Below are 14,119 nucleotides of genomic sequence, written 5' to 3'. Positions count from 1 at the left end.
CATTGGAGGGTGAACCAACGGCAAAGGAAGACCTTTCTCTCTGTCTCTCTCTCTCTCTCTCTCACTGTCCACTCTGCCTGTCAAAAAAAAAAAAAAGTGATAGTTAGGAAGGTGCCCCAGGAAGACAGACACAGAGACACGCTGCTGTGTCCCCTGCAAAGCCATCACCCAGGCCACCTGCCTTTCAACAGCTTTATTCCCCTTCCAGAGAGGGTGACAAGATGTCACCCTGGAAGACACATCTCCATGTGACTTCTGTCTTTTTATTGGACTCCAGCATGTCAGAGAGAGGCTCTGATTCCTAGTTCAGATTTTGAACAGTTACAACTGAGTTAGGCTGAGGATGTAGGGAGACAGGCCTCTCAGAGTTTGCCCCCCTCAACTTTGTGCCCTGAGCTCAGAGAGCAATCATTTTGCCATCTTCTGTTAAGCGGCTGTGAACAGTTAGACAGCAGGCAGGACAGTGTAAAGCTTCAAGGTGCCACCTCACCACACTTCCATTCAGTTACCCACAACTGCAAGCAGAAGTTGCCTTGGGCGGGTGTTGTGGCGTAGCAGGCTAAGCCACCACTTGTAACCACAGCATCTCATATGGGCACCTGTTCGAGTCCTGGCTACCCTGCTTCCCATCCAGCTCCCCGCTAATACACCTGGGAAAGCAGCAGAAGATGGTCCAACTGCTTGGGTCCCTGCACCCACGTTGGAGACCTGGAAGAAGCTCCTGGGTCCTGGCTTTGGACAGCCCCAGCCCTGGCTATTCTGGACATTTGGGAAGTGAATCAATGGAGGGAAGATTCTCTCTCTCTCTCTCATCTTTCACTCTCTCTATATAACTGCCTTTCAAATAAATTTTAAAAAATCATTAAAAAGAAAAGAAATTGCCTCTAATATTCATACCACTGTGAGGTCCTGGCTCCCCACAGAGCTGAATCCTCTTTGTGTATCAAAACTCTGTATATGGCATCTCTGTAGATTTTTGATGAGTGACTGATTAATTGAAAATCAGACTTTGGCAAGAATCAGTCTGACAGCCTATCAACTCACCACTTCCAATTTGCCACATCCCACATTAAGACTATGCTTGGTCATCCATCCCTACCTACAAGCTAACAGAACTGCTAAGGTTTCAGTGTGTTCCCTAGAAAGGTCATCTGTTAAAAAAATGTTTTTCATTTGTTCCTTTTAATTAACATTTACTAATTGTACATATTCATGGGCACAGAGTGACATATCAGTGCATGTATACAATGTGTACTGAACAAGTCAGGGTAATTGGCATTTCCACGTCCATGTCATTTCTCTGTGTTGGGAGCCTTCAAGCTCCTCTCTTCTAGTTCTTCATAAAATATATAACAGCTCACTATAAACAACAGTCATCCAACTGTGCTAGGAACTTATTCCTCCTGTCTGGGTTTTGGTCTCCTTTATCCAACCCCTTTTCATCCCACTCCCTACCTTTCCTGGGCTCTAGTGAGAACTACTCCACTCTCTTCGAGAAAACGAATCCCCAAATTCATATGTTGATGGCTTTTGGAGGTAGGGCCTTTGGGAGATGGTCAGGATCAGCAGAGGTCATGAGCATGAGGCCCCCACGATGGCATCAGTGGGTTTGTAAGAACAGGAAGAGAGACCGAGTTAGCATGGTTGCTGTGCCTCGCCATGTGGCACTCTCTCCCGTGTTAGGATGCAGCAAGAAGATGTGCAGCAGATGCCAGGGCCATGCCCTTGAGCTTCCCAGCCTCCAGAACAGAGGCCTAAATAAACCTGTATTCTTTCTAAGTCACCCGGCCTTAGCCATCTGTGAGAGCAACAGATTGCTTTCACCATGAGGCTCTGGTCTCTCCTCAGCACTCAGCTCTCCACAGGAAGTAGATTAATGGTTGTCTAAGGCTAGGGAACAGGAAATGGAAAGATTGAGGGTATGGCTGGTTTGCGCGTGACAAAAGCGTTTTAAAATTGTGGTATGGCTGCACATATCTGTGAATTACACAATTTAAACATGTGCATTATATGAAATGAAAATTAACTCAATAAATTATTGCTGCTTTAAAAAGATTGGCTCTGGACTTATCTCCAGGAAATCTCTCCAGGCTCATGAATAAGGAAAATTCCACTTTAAACGAGTAAAGAAAAGGGGAACATTCATTCATTCCCAAGTTATTCATCAATCGACATCCATGCATCACCATGAGAAGCCAGGCAGTGCTGGGCAGTGAGGACCTAAGATGGACAAGAGTGGCCGTGGTGTGCTCCTGCGCTGTACCTCTGGTTCTCTGTATCCCCAATCCAGGCTAACTCTAGCACTTTCTCCACTTCTTTCTAGAAAGGGGTCTCACACCCTCTTTATGTTTTCAACTCTGGCCGGCGCCGTGGCTTAACAGGCTAATCCTCCGCCTTGCGGCGCCGGCACACCGGGTTCTAGTCCCGGTTGGGGCGCCGGATTCTATCCCGGTTGCCCCTCTTCCAGTCCAGCTCTCTGCTATGGCCCGGGAAGGCAGTGGAGGGTGGCCCAAGTACTTGGGCCCTGCACCCGCATGGGAGACCAGGAGAAGCTCCTGGCTCCTGGCTTCGGATCAGCGAGATGCGCCGGCCACAGCGGCCATTGGAGGGTGAACCAACGGCAAAAAGGAAGACCTTTCTCTCTGTCTCTCTCTCTCACTATCCACTCTGCCTGTCAAAAAAAAAAGTATGTTTTCAACTCTGCGCAGTTAAAGTGCACAAGCTACGGCCCTCACAGCCCTCTGCCTCTCCTCCTGAGTGAGCTCCACCGAATTCCACGGCAAGCCTGATCGGTGTGCTTCTCCTTGCAGAGAGTGGATTTGGCATGGGAAATGTGCCCAGGAAAGACTCCATGCTGGGCCTGGTATGTTAATCCCCCCTAATCCAAGCCAGAGCAGAGCCATGTCCAATCATCATGTCCAAGGCATGTTCGAGGTGCGAGGAGACCAGGAGCACCTCCAGGTCACGTGAGCCTGTAGCCTCATGGTGAGCCATGCACACACACACACTCCCTGTGTGAGCTGCACAGGACACTGCAACAGCTTCACCCTGCAGCAGCAGCAGGAAGTTCACAAAACATTGTCACATGCACTGCCCTAGAGCCTTCCCTTTAGCCCACAGAGAGCCCTTCCTCCCTCTCTTCCTTCCTTTTTAAAGATTTATTATTATTTGAAAGTCAGAGTTAGAGAAAGACAGAAAAGACAAAAACAGAGTTCTTCCACCTGCTGATTCACTCCCCAAATGGCTGCAGTGGCCGGGGCTGTGCCAGCCTGAAGCCAGGAGCCAGGAGCCAGGAGCTTCTTCCAGGTCTCTCACGTGGGTTCAGGGGCCCAAGGGCTTTCCTTTCCCAGGCACATTAGCAAGGAGCTGGATCAGAAGTGGAGCAGCCGGGACTCGAACCAGCGCCCATATGGGATGCCGGTGCTGTAGGTGGTGCTTTAACCCGCTGAGCCACAGCACCAGCCCCACAGAGAGCCCTTTCCCCAGATTCTGGAAGTGAAACTGAGGCAGGCCAAGAGGTGTCCAAGGATTCATAGTCAATGACAGAGTGAAATGCAAACCTGGGTCTCCGGACTTTAAGGCACGTGTTCTTTGCCCTGTATTGCCTCTAAATGGCAATTCCTTCTCAGGCAATCTTGACGGGTATCCTTAAGTATCTACTTTACTTGACTGTGCCCTTTGTTTCCATGGGATGCCCTTCATTTTCAAGTGCTCTGTTTTAGACAATCCACATAGCTTCCAGCAAGAGGCAGTATAACAGTGGTTGAGAGTAAAGATTTAAGTCGGACAAAATTGGGTTTGAACCAAGTCTATGGAATCCTTTTTCTATCCATACAGTCGGCCTCCATAGCCACAGGTTCTACAGCCATGAATAAAAACACTTGGGGGGCCAGTGTTTTGACATAGTGAGTTAAGCCACCTCCTGCAACGCCGGCATCCCATATGGGCACCGGTTTCAGACCTGGCTGCTCCACTTCCAAGCCAGCTCCCGGCTAATGCACTTGGGAAATCAGTGGAAATTGGCCCAACTGCTTGGGCCCTTGCACCCATGTGGGAGACCTGAAAGAAGCTCCTGGCTTCTGGCTTTGGCCTGGTGCAGCCCTGCCCATTTTGTAGCCATCTGGGGAGTGAACAAGCAGATAGAGGATCTCCCTCTATCTTTCACTGTAAGCTTTCAAAATAAATAAGTAAATCTTTAAAAAGAAGAATGAAAAATAAAATACTTGGGAAAAAATTTGCACCAGGACTAAATTGGTACAGCTGTTTTTTTTTTTTTCCCATTATTCTCTAACCACTACAGTATAACTATGGTTAACATTGCATTTACATTATATTAGGTATTATAAGTAATCTAGAGATTATTTAAAGTAATGGCAGGAAGGGCCGGCGCTGTAGTATAACAGGTGAAGCCGCTGCCTGCAGTGCCAGCATCCCAGATGGGTGCTGGTTCGAGTCCCAGCTGCTCCACTTCTGATCCAGCTCTCTGCTTTGGCCTGGGAAAGCAGTAGAAGATGGCCCAAGTGCTTGGGCCTCTGCACCCGCATGGGAGACACACTGTTGTCCAAAGCTCCTGGCTTTGGATCGACATAGCTCTGGCCATTGTGGCCAACTGGGGAGTGAACTTGTAGATGGAGGACCTCTCTCTCTCACTCTTTCTCTCCCTCTACCTCTCCTTCTCTGTGTGTGTGACTCTGACTTTCAAATAAATAAATAACTCTCTTAAAAAAATAAAGTATATGGGAGGATGTATAAGAGGTCTTTGAAAATATTGTGCCACTTTACATAGGGACTTGAGCATCTACAGACTTCTGGTATCGGGGGAGGCCCTGGAACCAATCCCCATGCATACCAAGGGACAACTGAATACAAATATTCTTTTAATGCAACCAACCACCGTTTAAGAAAAAAGCCTTAAAGTACAGCAAGGAGGTGAAAATCCTCCCCACTCCAACAAAAACAGTTCTCAAAACCAGGAATACCTTTCTTAAATATAATCTTGCTTAATCTAATCTCAATTTCACCTTAGCCAGGAATACATGACTTTTCCCCCCATATATTTTTTTGTCCTCTGTATCCACGGTAGAATCTCAATGTTACAGTAAGGTCTATTTTAGGGTCTTTCACACTGCAGGAGAAAGCTGAAAAGTGATCACAAATGATTTTAGTTCCAAAATAGCTTCCACCAAGCTTGCTCCATTTCCTTCTACTCTGTAGAAAAGGCAGCAGGGTGAGGCACCACAACAGAACTGTTGTCCTTAAGGTGCACAGATGCACACACACACAGCCTGAGAACAGGGGCAGGCATTTAGCCAGGTAATTAGTTCACCCACATCTCAGATGTGGGTACCTGGGTTCAATTCCCAGCTCTGGCTCCTGACTCCAGCTTCCTGCTAATGCAGACTCTGGGAAGCAGCAGCGATGGCTCAGATAACTGGGTCTCTACCACCCATGTGGCATTGGATTTCATTCCCAGTCTCTGGTCTTTGTGGGCAGAAACACATCTGCACCAGCAGATGGGAGTTCTGTCTGTCTGTCTATCTGTATCTATGTCTCTGGCTCCGTCCTTCTCAAAATTTTAAGTTCTTCTTTTTAATGGCAGAGAACAAAGTGCTCCATCTGCACCTGCAGGGAGCACCATACGCAGTCACTGCAAACAGAAAAGAGAAACCCCGTGAGGTGGACATGAACCTTTGGGGGCCAGGAGCAGAAAGCTATGATTTGATGACAGCTTGGAGTCCCTCAAAGGCCCAGATTTTAAGGGTTTGATTCCCAGAGTCTTATGTTAAGGGATTAAGGATGGGACTTCATTATATTACGGGGTCTGAAGCTGGGGTGTCCTGGAAAGGGCTTAGAATGTGTTAAGCCACTGGAATGATGCCCTCATGATGGACTCATGGTGACTTTGTAAAAGGAGAGACCACACGGAGGACCAGCGTGCTCCCAGTCTCTCTCCACTTTCTGGCTTGCCAAGTGATCCTCCCTCCACCTCCCACACACACTGTGCCACTGCCAGCCACCATACACTAGACCAGTGGCACCCCGCCCACCCCCCATCTCAAACTGCAAACCTCCACAACCAGGAGATGCAGGGAACCTTCTTCCTTCCTCAGCAACTTCTTTTGAGAGTTCGTTACAGCCATGAAAAGCTCACACACACACACACACACACACCCCAAAAAGCTCAGACAACTTCTGCCTAACCCTTTCTCCGTCTTCAATACCCACCCCCATCCCGCCAAGACAACAGCACTCTGTTTCTTTTACCTTTCCCCATATTTTCCCTCGTACCTGGTCTCATGCACCGCCCTCATAGTCTTCCTATTTTCCACTATCTACCTGTACTGGCAAGGTTTGAGCCTCCTCCTCCATGTCTCCAGGGTTATCCTCATCTCTATACTACACAGAACAGGCTATGCCTTCCAATGCTCCCCACTCAGTGTGAGTGACACTCACATGCCTTTAACTCTTACACAAGTGCCCCCATCCTCCTCTGCCCTGCCACATCCTCTCCCCCTACTCAGCCTGTCCGCCACACCCTCTCCAGCATCATCGCTGCTAGCTGGTACCAGACTGAGTTCACAGTACATTCAATAAACACTTGTTTATTGAAATGAATGAAACTGAACAGATTGGGAGGAGTCCCCAGGAAAGTGGACAGAGATTCAGTTACCCTACACAAGAACACAAACTTCGAATTAAAAGACAGGGCTCTATGATCTAAAAATAATTGGGGGGTGTGGGAGGCAGGTGTTTGGCCTAGTGATAAAGACACTGGTTAGGACTCCAGCATCTCATATCGAAGTATTTGGATTCAAGCTCCAAGTTCATGTGCCTGGGAACAGCAGTGGAAGACAGTCAAGTACTTAGGCCCCTACTACCCATGTGGGAGACCCAGAAGAAGTTCCTGGATGCTGGCTTTGGCCTGGCCCAGCCCTGGCCGACGTGGCTATCTGGGGAGTAAACCAGTGGATGGAAGATACCTCTCCTCCCCCCAAACACACACACTGATTTTTCAAATAAATAAATAACTCTTGAAAAGAAAGTACCTGGATTCAGTTGATTCTGGTTCTGGCTCCTGACTCCAGCTTCCTGCCAATTAGATCCTGGGAGGCAACAGTGATGGCTCCAATGATTGGGTCCATGCCACCCATGTGGGAGACTTGGGTTGAGTCCCAAGTCCGGGCTTCAATATGGCCCAGCTCCAGTCACTGTGGGCATCTGGGTAGTGATCCAGTAGATGGGAGCTGTCTCTCTCAATCTCTCTCTCTCTTTCAAGTCCAAAATATTTATATAAATAGCAATTTCCCCCACCCTCAAACTTCCCATCTACCTTCCAATGATATAAATGAATGAATAAGAAGTTACAAAACAAATAAATACTACATGTGAATGGGCAGAGTACATGGTATCAATGAATGCCCAAGGATTCCCCAGCCGCCAGGGAACAAGCTTGGCTCAGACACAACCCCTGGCAGCACCTCTCCTGACCAAGGTTGGAGCGCACTGCCTCATGGCTTTCTACATCGGTTCTACAGGGAAGTTCCAACTTTCCCACTACCTAGATGCCACAATTACCTATCAAGAAAGCAGCTGGCACAAATCACAGTGGTGTGACGGTGTGACTCACTCAACAAGAACACTCCAGCTCTACCAGTATGGGCCAGTTAAAACAATCTGGTGTGGTCAAACGCAAAATAATAAAAATTGGAGTTTGGAAATCCAAATCCAAGTGAAGAAGCCACTGAATCCCCTTCCCCCTTCTCTGGCTAGCTCTAACTGTAAGATGACAATCACAGCAGTACCTACCTCCGGGAGCGAGCTTCTGGGAAGACGAGATGTGGAGCTACCTGGAGCGCTCCACATAGCGGCCCACTAACTGCTATCATTTTTACTGTTCGCTTGGCTGCGAGGTTCAAGCCAGATGGCACGCTGTGTGAAGCCCATGTCTCGTGGCATCTAGCACGAGGCCCTCACCCTGGCGCCTGGCGTGGAAGCGAAGGGATCACTAACCCTGGCGCCGCGCGCGCGCAGCGCTCCGGGAGGTTTCCACCAGGATGCCCTGGGGCCCTGGCGGCTCTGGGGAGCGGCAGGAGGCAAGGGAAGACGGCCGGGGCGGAACAGGAACCTACCTGCTTTCACTGCACTCCTTCCGCTCCCTGACCCTCAGCCACTTGCGGAGGAGGAAGCGTTTGCGGCGCGGGGAAGCGCTGGGTGTGGAGCAGTTGGACCACGGGGTGTCCTCGTCGCTGGAGGGCGTGATCTCGATGGACGGCAGCTGCAGGAACTCCTTGCCAGGGGCCAGCACGCCGGGCAAGTCCTGGGTCAGCCCGGCCTCCAAGCTCTGCTCTTGCACGTTCTGCATTCGGCGCATCTTGAAACGCCGGCGGCGGAGCGTGGGGGTCGACGAGCTGGACCACACCGGGCTGCCCTCGGGCGCGCCCTGCGGCTCGGGCACCTGCAGGGCGGGCAGCTGCAGGTTCTCCATCATGTTGGCAGCCGGCATGGGGGCTCGGTGCCTCCGCGCGCCCTCGGCCAGCAGCCGCGCTCGTCCGCGTCTCCGGCTCGCCGCTCCCCAACCCCTGGCCCGCCGCACACGGTCCCCGCTCACGGCTGCAATCGCTCGCTACTCGAGCGGCCCGAAGAGCAAGTTCTTTTCCTGGAGCGCCGCGCGAGGAAGGGGACGCGAGGGGACGCGGCGCGCCGCCGCCGCCGGGAGTCTAACTTTTCGGAGCGCGCGTCCTCCGAGGCGAGGCGACCCGGACACGGCGGGAGGCGCCTGCCAGCCACTCGGCCGCCCTCCTGGGGCTCCCCTTGCGCGCCCGCTTGTTTTTCTTCCGCTGCGCTCGCTCGCTCGCCCGCTCGCTTGCGTCTTTGCCTGAGAGGGAGTCGGCGGCCCGGGGCCCCAGGGGGGCGGCGCAGCAAACTCTCAGCGGTTTGCGTTCGGCAGATCTGGTCGGGGAGCCGGCTTGGCGCTGCAGGGAGGCAGAGAGAGCAGGAGGAAAAGGCAGTGGTAGGAGGGAGAGAAAGAGAGAGAGGGAGAGAGAGGAAGCGAGACACTGGATAAAAACCAAACAGGAGGAGGAGGAGCAGGGGGCTGGGGTGCCTACCCCGAAAGGGCACGCACAGGCAGCGGCGGCAGTGTAACTGTACACGGAGGACCTCGGCAGCGGCTCGGCCTCCAGCCGCGCTGCTCCAATCAGCCTAGGCAAAGAGCAGCGCACACCAAACTTTCTCAGAGCAGCGATTGGCCAGCAGCTCTCGTTAGCCCAACAACTCCCCGCTTTTTCCTGGGAGCGGGGGTTAGGGAGGGGGGTGAAGCAATGAATTCAGTCCCCATTCTCTCAGGCCACCCAAGATACAAGAGTGAGCAACACTAGGGGGCTTTGCGGCTGAATCGCTTCTCCTAAGAATGGGGCTGTGTTTGAGCGACGCGCGGGGTGGACTGGGGACCGTCACAGGGAGGAAGCGAGGTTTCTGGAGGCTGCTTCCAAAATGAACAAGGTTAGAAGAGAGGACAGCCGTGTAGCACGGCCTGAGGACGCCAGACATGACATACCAAAGATGGACAGACAGTGGGATCTGAGAGACACATAACCACAGGACCCGGAAGGAACATGGATGGGGCCCCCGCCAATACCTTAGCTGCTCCCAAGCAAAGAAGGATGTTAGAGGAGGGTGAGCACCTGCAAGGCAGTGCATCCAGCAGGGCCCCAGAGAGTGGAGGGGGGGGCGTCCCATTCCTAGGGGAAGATTCCATTCTGTTTCATTCTGCTTGGGAGCACGGGCTGGGTCACACACACCCAAGTGTATCTCCATGTCAGGCCTGATGGTGTGCCAGGATGTGCCGAGCCACTCACTCTCTACAGACTCAGGTGTTGCCTCCTATAGAGAGCAGCCCTGGATCTGATGCCCCCGCTTGAACACTCTGCAGGTGCTAGGGCCCCGGCTAACCAGCCTAGCTCCTACAGCAGGGGCCACAGCGCCCACGCTACTCCCTCCTCTGCTCAGAGCATCAGTCTCTTCACTAAGCAGCTATCCAAAAGGCCATGAGGAGCCCCAACAAATACACCACAGAGTCCACAGTCTGAGTCACCGGTCTTCCCTGCCCCTTTCTGAGAGTCCAGTTTGCATTTGGGAGCTGATGCCCAGCTTCTGTGCCACGATGAGGATCACATTTCACAGAGTCCCAAGGGATGTGAAGAGGAAAAAAAAAATCGCATCCCTAAAGACCACAAGAATTCACAGCAAGAAAATATATCCAAGACAGCAAAGCTGACAGCTGGCTGTGGGTCCATCGTGCCCTGCAGTGACCCAGCTGGAGGAGCTCAAGGCATCCTGAGATTGCATCACCTCCCAGAGGCCCAGAGACTTAAGGAGATCCTGTGTCCAAAGAGCCAGGGCCAGGCCTGCCCGTGAACGACTCTGCAACAGCGGCCCCAGTTTCTGACTCCTCACATCCGGCACTGGCTCTCCTAGGAACGGTTTGGTGTCACTCTATTTTAACTCCCGGACATAGCACAGAAAGGAGAGTCCTTCTCCATCAGGTGTGAAGTCTGGTGAGGGGCAGGGCACCCCTTCCGGCTCCAGGATGCTGGGGAGGCTGGCTGTCACTCCAGACCTCAGCAACCAGAGCAAAGCCAAGGTTCCATGGGCTTTGATCTGTGCCTTGGATCTCCTTCATGGAAGAGGACTGTGCAGGAGGTCTGCTAACTTCCCAGGGCAAGGAACCTGGTGTCAGGTAGGCTGCTGGAGTTGGAGACTGGGGTCTCAGGTAAGTTTATGGGGAGAAGGAAAGGTGGGACATTGCCATTCATTTGGAGGGCAAGGAAATGAAATGTTTATAGACAGGGCTGGAAGATTCCATGAGTATTTTGGACAAAGGGTCAACAGCGGGGGAAGCCCACTTGAAGTTTATCCTGGGCACTGTGAATTTACATGCATACACTCAAAAGGAAGAAAAGCCACTGCCTCCTTCCCCCATACACTTCAGCCATTTTCCCACCTGCCACAGATTCCTACCTGAAACCCTAGGAGATGTAATGTAAACCTGAGGCAGGGCGGGGGTTGAGAGGGACCGCCTACGTTTTACCTGGCCCGAGGACAAACCTCCCAACTAGATCTGAAATGGTCTCACCTGGTTGGGAAGCACACACCCAGGGCACCTCGTGTCCCTAACCCTGTCCTCCCTTACTCCCACCTGCACTGCTAGCTTTTCATCCCTTAAAACCCTACTCAAAGCACATACTCCCAGTTCCCTTCAGGTTTCTGGTTGCCCTGGTACCGTAAGTACAGGAAGAACGGGGCCCTGCTTGGAAACACTGAACCCTGTACAGCTGTGAGTCTGACTGCCCTTGAGGGAAGAACCAAGTTTCTCCTCCCCCTGATTCTCTCCAGCATCCTGTGATTTTTATTTCTACAGGGCCCTTTACACTTTTTAAAGGGGCCTTCACATGCCTTCCTGCACTTTCAGCTAGGAGTAAGGTGGAACATGTCATTACCCCCATTTTATAATTGATGAAAGCAAGACAAGAGATGCAGTCATGTATCCAAGGCCGTAGATAAAATGATAATGACTAACTGCTGACAAGGCCGGGCCATTTGGAAGCCACTGGAGTCTCCCCAAATGTATTGGCCCTGGAAAACAGGTCCCCTGTAGCACCAGAATGTTACTTACTAGCCCTGGCTTGCTTGGGATCCACCCTGAAATCACATGTAACAATTTAAGTCCACCTGTTATTTCACAGGCTGGGAAATGGAAGGCCACTGGTGGAACAACAATCCCCTAAAGCAGCTGGCGTCAGATTCCACAATCCCCTTCAGAATGTGGTTCACGGCATCCATTCCCCAAGTCTCCCCCTTCCCCTAGCCTCCCCCTTCCCCTAATTCCTCTCTCCCATACTGGGCTCTTAGACTCCACACTGCTCTGGGGGAAACTGATCTCACCTCTGGTGGCCCCCAGACAGGTGGGGGCCAGAACAACCCACGCCCTCCCCCAGCCTACGGGGCCTCTGACTTTAAATGAAAGGAGCTCGGGTTACCAGGCAACTGTTGTTTATTCTTGGCCGGACAGGCTCTCCTTTCCTACAGATATAAGACACCCAGCACCTGTCTAATACTTCTGGAGCCCCGTAAACTACCCAGTCCATTCTTCAGCCACAACTTCCAGGCGGGAACATCAGGGGAAAATGGCAGTTTCAAGGCTAGATTTCTCCTGTGGGTGCACATCCGTGAGCGTTAGGGGGAACACACAGGCACCCACAGACCTGCCATCCCACCTGCCCCAGGAGGCCAAGGGCGGGCATCTCCCGAGAACACAGGAGTCCCCCTTCTTACACTGATGCCCCAAGCCAGACAGCCCACACCCTCAAGGCTCAGACACAGAGTCCTTCTCCCACACAAGACCTTCAGAATGGTCAACCCCTATGGGACATGGACACGGCAAAGAAACCCACGCTGGACGTCCACAAGGTGGAGCGTGTGGTGCTCAGGGAAGCTGGGAATACGGAAGGGAATGTGGACGGCGCTGGGAGAGCAGAGGCTGGGCATTACTGTCCAGCTCCCTTTCTGCAGCAAGCAGGAAGAAACGAGTGTGTGGAGAGCACAATGTGGGGGCTCAGGGTACATGACAAGCATTTACCAAGGGTAAGGCTGGGCAGGCACTGGAATGCATGACCAAGTGTGGTTAGAGTGGCTTTCTTGAGAGGTAACTGGAGCCTAGTTAGAGGCAGCAGCAGGAAAGAGATCATCTCTTAGAGGCCCAGTCCCCCCATCTACCACTGTGGGTCTCCAGGGCCCAGATTCTCTCTAAAATAAAAGCCATTTGTTCATGCCCCACAGTCCTTCTGTATTAGCTCATTACTGGCTTTAGGCACGTTGGTCACTGCATGTGCAACACCAGCCTGGGACAATCAGCTTTCACTTCTTGAAAATATAAAGACCACTCACTAAGGGTGGTGATGAGGGGGCTCCCAGGGGTGGGGGCCTGGGGACTGGAGAAAGAACTGGAGAGGACAACTGAGAGCTCTCCCTGTGGTATCTGCTTCTGTTCCTTTCACTAATCCTCTCTTCAACTTCCCCAGGGCGGAGCTCACTGCTTAAGAAAGGGGTCAGAGGAAATTGCACAGAATCTGTGCGGTCACAAGAGGAGGCGGAGTAAGAGGCCAATGCTGGCTAAACACAACCTAAATAAAACCACCGTTCACCAGCCACCACATCCATCATCTCCTTCCAAGGAAAATGCTTGGAGACTGATGGAGACTCGGTTCCCGAGAACAGAGCCCTGGGGTATGCTGTCAGCCACAGGGAATGCACAAGGTCGGCAGAGGCTTGCTCCTGCTAGCCTGCGCAGGAGCCAGGGTAAGCCATGACGTCACCTTAGCAGGAGGACTATCACCAGATAAGCCTCCCTGGTTTCATTGCTCATCAAAAGGCTTAGGAGTCAAGGAATGCTTTGCACAACAACATTTGGCTGCCCCTGTTCTTGACACCCATATACCAAGGCACAGACAGACATAATCTCTTGTCCTCTGCATCTTACAAGGTCAGTCTTCATGCAAACCAGGGCTGGAAGAGACTTCCTGAGGTCACCTCTTTGGCTTTCTATCCCAAGGAGAGCAGGTGCATGCTCTGGGTATTCAGCTGTTTTTCTCGGAAGCATCATGAAATCCTAGCAGCCTTCAAACAGTGATTTACTGCGCAGACCAAAGTCAGGCCATCTGAACTTTAGACCTTTTCCACCACTTACAATCAGTTTGCTTTCAGATAAATCATTTAACTTCTCTGTGCCCAGTTTCCTCATATGTGCATCTCCCTCCCAGCACACCTGTATTAACACTGAGTTGGGCACGTAGAACAGACTCGGCAAAAAAGTAACTATAAATGACTGTCTGTTATGTCTAATCACGTTTCCTTTTTAGTACCCTTGTTAGGAAATGGGACCTTTTGTGTTGATTTTTTTTAATTTTTAAAAAAGATTTATTTATTTACTTATTTATCTGAAAGTCAGAATTACAGAGACAGAGAGAGAGAGACAGAGAGAGAGAGCGCACTTCCATCTGCTGGTTCATTCCCCAAATGGCCAGAACAGTTATGGATGGGCCAGGCCAAAGCCAGGAGCCAG

General features: G+C 51.5%; 1 protein-coding gene across 1 annotated transcript in view; it reads right to left on the bottom strand.

Moving 5' to 3' along the window:
• Window positions 1-8,503, bottom strand: part of GRAMD1B (GRAM domain containing 1B) — a 200,655-nt gene extending 192,152 nt beyond the window's left edge. The window contains exon 1 of the mRNA XM_062197227.1: window positions 8,130-8,503. Coding sequence (XP_062053211.1) covers window positions 8,130-8,503 — 374 coding nt within the window. The remainder of the gene's footprint in view (window positions 1-8,129) is intronic.
• Window positions 8,504-14,119: the final 5,616 nt, after the last annotated feature.

This window comes from Lepus europaeus, chromosome 7 (assembly GCF_033115175.1).
Source record: "Lepus europaeus isolate LE1 chromosome 7, mLepTim1.pri, whole genome shotgun sequence".
Classification (NCBI taxonomy): Eukaryota; Metazoa; Chordata; class Mammalia; order Lagomorpha; family Leporidae; genus Lepus; species Lepus europaeus.
The sequence above is the reverse complement of the archived record's forward strand: the minus strand, read 5'-3'. Positions and strand labels throughout refer to the sequence as shown.